The sequence below is a fragment of the Borostomias antarcticus genome (assembly GCF_949987555.1).
Source record: "Borostomias antarcticus genome assembly, chromosome: 6".
Lineage (NCBI taxonomy): Eukaryota > Metazoa > Chordata > Actinopteri > Stomiiformes > Stomiidae > Borostomias > Borostomias antarcticus.
The window spans coordinates 8,749,887-8,759,563 of record NC_140239.1 but is presented as its reverse complement, the minus strand read 5'-3'; the positions used below and the strand labels follow the sequence as shown (position 1 = coordinate 8,759,563).

At 48.8% G+C, this 9,677-nt stretch overlaps 1 protein-coding gene across 2 annotated transcripts in view; it reads right to left on the bottom strand.

Moving 5' to 3' along the window:
• LOC311310791 (metal transporter CNNM4-like) overlaps window positions 1-9,677 on the bottom strand; it is a gene marked incomplete at both ends in the record, with an annotated part of 40,541 nt that overhangs the window by 8,102 nt on the left and 22,762 nt on the right. For both annotated transcript variants that reach the window (XM_084440356.1, XM_084440355.1), the window contains one exon: window positions 2,029-2,125. In XM_084440356.1, coding sequence (XP_084296482.1) covers window positions 2,029-2,125 — 97 coding nt within the window. The remainder of the gene's footprint in view (window positions 1-2,028; window positions 2,126-9,677) is intronic.

Sequence of the window (9,677 nt, the reverse complement as noted above, 5' to 3'; positions counted from 1 at the left end):
TGTGTGTGTGTGTGTGTGTGTGTGAGAGAGAGAAAGAGAGAAAGTGTGTGTGTGTGTGTGTGTGTGTGAGTGAGTGAGTGAGAGAGAGTGTAAGAGTGTGTGTGTGTGTGTGTGTGTGTGTGAGAGAGAGAGAGAAAGTGTGTGTGTGTGATGGAGACAGGGATGAGCGACGCGTCTCTTCCTGTACCTGAGGGAGGAAGCTGCTCAGCTGAAACAGGAAGCACGGAGGAGAGAGGGATGAAGAGTAAACACAGAAAGAACTGAAACAAACAACACAACAACAAACTCAAAGACAAGTACAGCTAGACAGAACCACCGGTGAAGAACCAGAGAAGACGGACAGAAAGAGAGAGAGAGGGAGGGAGGGAGCGAGAGACGAGAGATGACTGAAAAGTTCAAAGGTCATCAGGACAAAGTGCGCTTGGGAGAAACCACTACTGCATTCCATCTCCCTAGCTGCCCCCCGTCCACACACACACACACACACACACACACACACACACACACACACACACACACACACACACACACACACACACACACACACACAGACTCCCTGCCCCCGTTGATCACACAGCTCGAGGTTCTGAAGACATCGTCCAGTATAGAAAGACTGTTTAGTTTTAAAGGAGTGGACCTTAAGGGTATTCTCTTCTTCTGACAGGAGTGAAAGAGAGGGATTGGAGAGGAGGAGAAAGAGAAAGAGAGAGAGAGAGATTGGAGATGGAGAGAGAGAGAGAGAGAGAGAGAGAGAGGGATATGAGGCTGTGTGGAGTCCCATGTGAGACTCACATGAGTCGGGAAGCTGACAAGACTCATTTGTTCAATGAAGGCTTACATTCTGTAAGATAGACATCTTAATACACACACCTGGGACATTTAGGTTTCAACATTTTGGGACCCTAGAATCAAAAGAACAATGTATTTATATATTTTATTGAGGGTTTGATTTATTGAGGGGCATGAAAGCTGAAAGTACCATCTTGACCTGTCGCCTCACCTCATCTCTCCACTAGGTGTCAGTAGTCACCATAAGATCTAAGACAAGCTTTCAAACACCTTATTATGTGTACAAGTTCTGTGCGCACCTGTAGGCAAGTCATTAGGAAAAGCAAGTGAGAGAGGGATGAGAGAAGGAGAGGGGGATGAGAGGAGCAGAGAGGAGGGGGTGAGAGGAGGAGAGAGGAGCAGAGGAGGGGATGAGAGGAGGAGAGAGGAGCAGAGGAGGGGATGAGAGGAGAGGGGGGATGAGGAGGAGGAGAGAGGAGCAGAGGAGGGGATGAGAGGAGAGAGGGGATGAGAGGAGAGAGGGGATGAGAGGAGGAGAGAGGAGCAGACGATGGGATGAGAGGAGAGAGGCGATGAGAGGAGGATAGAGGAGCAGAGGAGGGGATGAGGGGAGAAGAGGAGAGGAGGGGATGAGAGAGGAGGAGAGGGGGTGAAGAAGGAGAGGGGAGGGTGAGAGGAGCAGAGAGGAGAAGAGAGGATAGGAGAGGGGAGGGTGAGAGGAGGAGAGGGGAGAAGAGGAGAGGAGGAGAGGGGAGGGTGAGAGGAGGAGAGGGGAGAAGAGGAGAGGAGGAGAGGGGAGGGTGAGAGGAGGAGAGGGGAGAAGAGGAGAGGAGGAGAGGGGAGGGTGAGAGGAGGAGAGGGGAGAAGAGGAGAGGAGGAGAGGGGAGGGTGAGAGGAGGAGAGGGGAGAAGAGGAGAGGAGGAGAGGGGAGGGTGAGAGGAGGAGAGGGGAGGGTGAGAGGAGGAGAGGGGAGGGTGAGAGGAGGAGAGGGGGGGTGAGAGGAGGAGAGGAGGAGAGGGGAGGGTGAGAGGAGGAGAGGGGAGGGTGAGAGGAGGAGAGGGGAGGGTGAGAGTAGGAGAGGGGAGGGTGAGAGGAGGAGGGGGGGGGGTGAGAGGAGGAGAGGGGAGGGTGAGAGGAGGAGGGGGGGGGTGAGAGGAGGAGAGGAGGAGAGGGGAGGGTGAGAGGAGGAGAGGGGAGGGTGAGAGGAGGAGAGGGGGGGGGTTGTGAAGGAGGACTGACCTAGTGTGGGAGCGCTGAGCGCCATCACTCCATAGAAGGAGAAGGGTCCCGTCTCAAACTTCATGTTCTCGTTCCCGGCCTCCACCTCGACTCGCCCCTGGGAGACACAACAAGCAACATGGCCGACACATCAGGGACAACAACACAACAACATCAACATCAACAACAACAACAACAACAACAACAACAGCAGCAGCAGCAGCAGCGTTTGGGTGCTGCAGTTAGAAGGAAGTCAACCATCCAAACGTCTTCAAAGAAACATAGAAAGAGAGAGAGAGACAGAAATAGAGGGAGGAACAGAGAGAGAGAGAGAGAGAGAGTGAGAGAGGGACAGGAATGAGAAAACAGACAGGACAATCAAAGAATAGAACACAGAGGAAACTTGAGATGGAGGGATGAGAGATGTGTGTGTGTGTGAGAGAGAGAGAGAGAGAGAGAGAGAGAGAGAGAAAGAGAGAGAGAGAGAGAGAGAGAGAGGAGAGTAAGGAGGCCTCTGTGTTGATACAGAGAGCAGGCCAGACCCTGGGCGTTGTGGGTGTGGAATGTGTGAACTGTAGCAACAACACAGCACAGTTAATCCATCCATCCATCCATCCCTCCCTTCCTCCCTCCCTCCCTCCCTCCCTCCCTCCATCCATCCATCCAGTCAGCTATCCCCATCCCCCCACCCTGCTGGCCCTCTGTCACCCTGTCCCCACTCACAACACTGGCCCCGGAATCCACAGAGAGAGGTGTGTGGGGGGGTTGGCCAAAGTTGTGAGGCACAACACATGGCTCGGACACACGCACACGCACGCACACACGCACACACCCTAGGGTAGCCTATGTGTAGGAGTGACACACTGATTTACCTCCTTCACCACCCTGGCTCTGCTGTTTAATGAAGGGAGGGAGGGAGGGAGGGAGGGAGGGAGGGAGGGAGGGAGGGAGGGAGGGAGGGAGGGAGGGAGAGAGAGAGAATAGAAACAGGGAGGGAGAGGGAGGGGAAGAAAGCAAAAGGGAGAGGTGTAAAGCAGGGCTGTTATTTTTGTCTGACAGGTTTTTCGGGTCCTGATATCCATCAGCTTTCATAATAGAGCAGGTGACAGCACGAGGAGAGACCTGCTGTAGGCTACTACTGACAGCACTAGGAGAGACCTGCACTACTACTGACAGCACTAGGAGAGACCTGCACTACTACTGACAGCACTAGGAGAGACCTGCACTACTACTGACAGCACGAGGAGAGACCTGCACTACTACTGTGCCCTGTTGGACTACTGAGGTGGAGCGCTTACAAGAACACGCGCACGCACGCACACACGCACGCACACACGCACAAACACGCACACATTTCATCTTAGTCCATGTTGATCCTCTGACAAAGGCACCTTTGGAGCACCTGTTCATGAAGCCGATAATGAACAAGAGGTATGTCCAGTCAGGAACCGTCTATATCATACAGTCATGAAGTCTATATCATAACTACAGTTAGAACAGTCTATATCATAACTACAGTCATGAACAGTCTTTATCATAACTACAGTTAGTTAAAACAGTCTACATCATAACTACAGTCATGAACAGTCTATAGCATAACTACAGTCAAAATAGTCTATAGCATAACTAGTCATGAACAGTCTATATCCTAGCTATAGCAGACATAGAGCAGACTACTCTGGAAGCTGGACAAAGCATGGTCATATGATTGGAATGACCTGGTTGCCATGACTATGTGTGTGTATATATGTGTGTGTGTGTGTGTCTACCGCTGCTAGTAAAGATCAACCTTTGAATTTACTGAACAGAGCTCCCAGTGTGTGTGTGTGCGTGTGTGTGTGTGTGTGCGTGTGTTTGTGTGCGCACGTGTGTGTGTGTGTGTTCCTAGGTGGGTCCTGGCCAAAGTCCAAGTATGGATGAATGAATCATCAACATTGAGGAGAAACCTGTTTGACCCAAACTAAACTTTCCAAACTCTCCATGTCTGCAGAGACAAGACCCTGTACTGGCCCTGTTCCAACACTGTTATACAGAGACTAGACCCTGTACTGGCCCTGTTCCAACACTGTTATACAGATACTAGACCCTGTACTGGCCCTGTTCCAACACTGTTATACAGAGACTAGACCCTGTACTGGCCCTGTTCCAACACTGTTATACAGATACTAGACCCTGTACTGGCCCTGTTCCAACACTGTTATACAGAGACTAGACCCTGTACTGGCCCTGTTCCAACACTGTTATACAGATACTAGACCCTGTACTGGCCCTGTTCCAACACTGTTATACAAAGACTAGACCCTGTACTGGCCCTGTTCCAACACTGTTATACAAAGACTAGACCCTGTACTGGCCCTGTTCCAACACTGTTATACAGAGACTAGACCCTGTACTGGCCCTGTTCCAACACTGTTATACAGAGACTAGACCCTGTACTGGCCCTGTTCCAACACTGTTATACAGAGCCCTGCTTGACTCCCCTGAAGCCTCACAGCACCAACCCGTGTGACTGGAATACACATAATGTTGCTGTCACTGACTGCATCATACCTTGTACGGCCACTAGCCAACAGAGAGAGAGAGAGAGAGAGAGAGAGAGAGAGAGAGAGAGAGAGGAGGAGAGTAGGAGAGTAGGAGGGAAGGAGAGAAGGAGAGAAGGAGAGAAGGAGGGAAGGAGAGAAGGAGACAAGGAAGGTTTTAGTATTTGATGGGTCCTGCAGGACAGGACAGGTGAAGGCTTTTGGTCACCTCAGCTGTTTTCTAGCTTTCTACAACTGACTGAAAGGATGAACGTGTGCTGCCCCTGCTGTCAGGCCTGTGTGTGTGTGTGTGTGTGTGTGCGCTAAGCCCTCAGGAGACTCCGGGGGTTGGAAGAATCACTGTCAGAGGTTTGTTAATAACTTATAACTCCATCACCGGGGCTGTAATCAAACACTTACTGTGTGTGTGTGTGTGTGTGTGTGTGTGTGTGTGTGTGTGTGTGTGTGTGTGTGTGAGCGAGAGAGAGAGAGAGAGAGAGAGTGTGTGTGTGTCTTTTTGTGTGTGTGTGTGTGTAAGAGAGAGAGAGAGAGAGAGAGAGAGAGTGTTCCCTGTTTGCATGACGGGCAGCTCCTACAAGGTGACATGGAGGGTTGATGTCAGAACCACGCAGTCTGACTACAGGGGTTCCTCAAGAGTCTGTCCTGGGTCCTCTCCTTTTTGTCACTCTACACTACATCTCTGGGCTCTGTCATTCGCCCGCATGGCTTCTCCTATCACTGCTATGCTGATGACACCCAACTAACTGGTCCTGTCATTTCCCCCTTCTGATACACAAGTGAAGACGTGCATAGCTGGGTGCTTGGGTGACATCTCGGAGTGGATGGCGACACATCACCTCAAGCTCAACCTGGACAAGACAGTTCCTCCCGGGAAAGAGCTGCCCGCACAGGGACCTGGCCATCACCATTGAAGACACAGTGGTGACGCCGACCCGGACTATGAGGAACCTGGGTGTGACCCTGGATGACCAACTGTCATTCTCCACACATGTCACATCAGTCACACGATGCTGCAGACTCCTGCTCTACAACATCAGGAGGAATCACCCTTTCCTCACTGATGAAACAGCGCAGGTGCTCATCCAGGCCCTGGTCATCTCCCGCCTGGACTACTGCAACTCCCTCCTCGCTGGGTCCCCGGTGTCAGCCATTAAACCTCTGGAACTTGTCCAGAAAGCTGTTACTCGCCTGGTGTTCAACCACCCCAAGTTCTCCCACACAACTTCCCTTCTTCGTTCTCTACACTGGCTCCCTGTAGCAGCTCACATCCAGTTTAAAACTCTGGTACTAGCCTACAGGGCAATGAAAGGAACAGCTCCATCCTACCGCCAGGCCATGGTCAAACCCTACACCCCCTCCCGACCGCTACGCTCTGCTACCTCGGGGCGACTGGTTGCCCCGTCACTCCGAGGCCCCAGCGGTCAATCGACACAGCAGTCGCTGCCCATGATCCCTCGCAGGCTCAAAACTCATCTCTTCAAGAAATACTGAAATACTGAAAATGAATACTGGAAAATGTAATGTGTGTGAGAGTGTACGTGTGTGTGTGTGTGTGTGTGTGTGTGTGTGTGTGTGTATGTGTCTGTGCTAGTGTGTGTGTGAGTGTGTGTGTGAGTGTATGTGTGTGTGCGTGTGAGAGTGTGTGTGCGTGTGTGTGTGTGTGTGCATGTGTTTGTGAGTTAATGGGTGATGTACCAGTGAGCCGGGTGGTCTGAGGGTCATGTGACACGCGTGTTACAGTGGACCAGCATGGTGTTGACTGGGAGAACTAAACACACCTGGAGATGATATGAAGCTCTATGCGCACACACACACACACACACACACACACACACACACACACACACACACACACACACACACACACACACACACACACACACACACACACACACACACACACACACACACACACACACACACACACACACACACACACACACACACACACACACACACACACACAGAGCACCATTAACGACTCACAGTGAATCAGTGTCAGTGCCACTGCTGGGAATGTGTGTACGTGTGTGTGTGTGTGTTTGTCCAACTGGTAGCTGGGGGAAAGGTCTGACTCACATACACTCCTGAGATACACTGATATACACACACGCATGCACGCACACACACGCACGCACACACACTCAGTTCCCAGTCCCATGAAAGGACAAATAACACTGTGATGATGAGAGGTTTGGCAGAGAGGAGGAGGGAGAAGAGGAGGAGGAGGAAGAGGAGGAGAAGGGTTCACATCCCTTCATCTCTGGGTCTGGACCAACCACACCCTCCTCACAGTCAGAACACATGAATCACTATGACCCAGAAACAAACACCGTCTGGCTACAGCACCGGTCAGGAACACACACACACACACACACACACACACACACACACACACGCACACTCCCCCCCCCCCCCCCCACACACACACACACACATGCACACATATAAACCACATAACACACACACACACACACACACACTCACACCTGCACACACAGGTTCTCTATAAGTACTAAAAAGCATAAACAAATCACTGAAATGAGAAAAATCTCTTCTCTCCCTCCCAATCCATTTTCTCTTTAGCTTTTCCGTTTTCCCAAAAACAAGAATTCCTGCTCCCGTGTTGTTTGGATAAAACATTCTTTGAGTTGCAGGGAAGGCTACAGTAAGCAGTCTCTCCCTCCGTAGGCTCCTCTCCGACAGTGCTGGACACCGCCGGCTGATGCCATGGGGAAACTTCCCACCACCATGTGCTATTATTGGAGGATCAACATGTTTACTGTGCCACGGCCATGAACCCGCCCCCCACCAAGGCTCTATGGATTACACATGCGTGGGGTCTCCCATGGTGGAGATACCATCTACATGAGTCAGAGAGGGGGGGGGGGTTGAGCTCGCTGATCCGAGGATTACTGGACCTGGCTAATTACTGTTTGGGGATGTTAGTTACTTATGGGAAAACACAAACAGCCTGTGTGTGTGTGTGTGTGTGTGTGTGTGTGTGTGTGTGTGTGTGTGTGTGTGTGTGTGTAAAATTCTGAAATAATGAGGCTTAGTGAGTAAGTGTAGTGAGTAAATGAATGGTGTGTGTGTGTGTGTGTGTGTGTGTGTGTTATACAAGGCAGAGCAGAGGTTAGTAGGTAGGGCTGGGTTTCGATTCGAATTTCAAGAATCGATTCGATTCCGATTCACAAGGTTCAGAATCGATTATCACGATTCAATTCGATTCGATTCAATTCAATATTGATTCGCTTAGTGTTACTAAAACCTGTTGTCTTTTTTAGCTGTAACTTTAATTACATGACTGCCAAGTTATGCAATACATCAATACTAGGGTTGGGTATCAATACTGATTTTTAAAAATGAATGAATGAATGATTGAATGATTTATTGGTTCATTCATTAAATAAAAGATCAATTTTGGGATTCATGAATCGATTCTGAATCATTTGATTCAATATCGATTCATCAATTTTTTTTTTAACCCAGCCCTATTAGTAGGAGTTGGGGGTGGGAGGTTGGTATTAGTGTAATGATGCACAGTTGAATGACAGCATGGTGTTGTGGCTCTCTCCTCTCTCCCCTACTCTCTCTCCTCTCTCTCTCCAAGGTCACAGCTGTTCACCCCCCCATCCTCCTCTCCTGTCCATAATCTCAGGGAGCCGCACTCTCATCCCTAGCATCCTGCTCTCATCCCCAGTCCTCTGCTGTCATCCCAAGTCCTCTGCTCTCATCCCCAGTCCTCTGCTCTCATCCCTAGTCCTCTGCTCTCATCCGCAGTCCTCTGCTCTCATCCGCAGTCCTCTGCTCTCATCCGCAGTCCTCTGCTCTCATCCGCAGCCTCCTACTGCAGGGCCAGCTGGAACCCCCCCCCCCCCCTAACACCATCCATGCGCTATACAAATAAAGTTTGATTTGATTTGATATTATTTGATTTGAGGGTTGCCCTGCCCCTAGAGCTCAAACTGAATCTTGCCAATTTGCATGCATCTCCCTCTTTGCACTGACAATCACATATTATGACATACAGTATGAGAGAATGACATATGTGATAATAAAAAAAGCAGAGTATTTGTGATGTAAATAACTGTAAGATGAGGTTCCACATTTAATAACAGTAAATCAATACACTGCACAATAATTATGTGAAATCATTGTGGAGGCCGCTGCAATGATGTGGGCAAAAGAGAAGCTGCCTTACAACAGTACATTGTCTCGACCTGTCCACTTTCTCACCTGGTTCTCTCTCTCTCTCTCTCTCTGTGTGGACTCCATCCAATTCTGTCTCCTTCTCTATCCTCATCTCCCTCTTTTGTTGTCAGCCAAAGGCAAAAATAAGAGGTATTGATCCACATCAATTTATAACATTATTCTAATTGGATATTGGGTTGCGGTGGGCAATGCAGTAATTTAACTTTTGACCTTACTCTCTCAAAAAAAAACTGTCCATGTATGGAAAAACAGACCAATTTGAGATCTATACTGAGGGTATAATGTACTATATTCCATAAAGCTTAGTTCTATCAGAATAGTAAGTGCTAGGGCTGCTCGATTATGGCAAAAATCATAATCACGATTATTTTGATTGATATTGAGATCACGATTATTTAACACGATTATTCATTGAATTCTTTTTTTTAATCAAAAGTTTTAAAATTTTCTTAACAAATTTTCTTAACAAATCAAATTATTGACTTTGATAACAATTAATTTATTAAATGTTGACAGTGGCTTTTCTTTTTAACAATGTTCTTTGGATTAGATACATTTCTCCCATGGGAGACAAATAGTGAACCTTGACCTTGATAAATAAATTAATAAAAGTGCCAAAACTGATAAATAAAGAAGCTTCAAAGCACCGGCACCACCACAGAAGAAGACTACCTCGGAAAAATAATTTCACTCGGACAGAACGCGTCTAAATAAGTTATTTAATGGTAGCGCCGAGGCTTCAAAACCCAGCATTTGTTAAAATAGACCCTTTTGCTTAGGTGAGTGACGTTTCATGTTTATCTGACACTTGTAAATATGAGTGCCTCTCCTAAATAGGCCGACACCGATTTATTTTGACGGCAAAATGAATGGAGCGGGAAAGGACTGTTGTCTGGCATGAGCGAGCGGAATGCG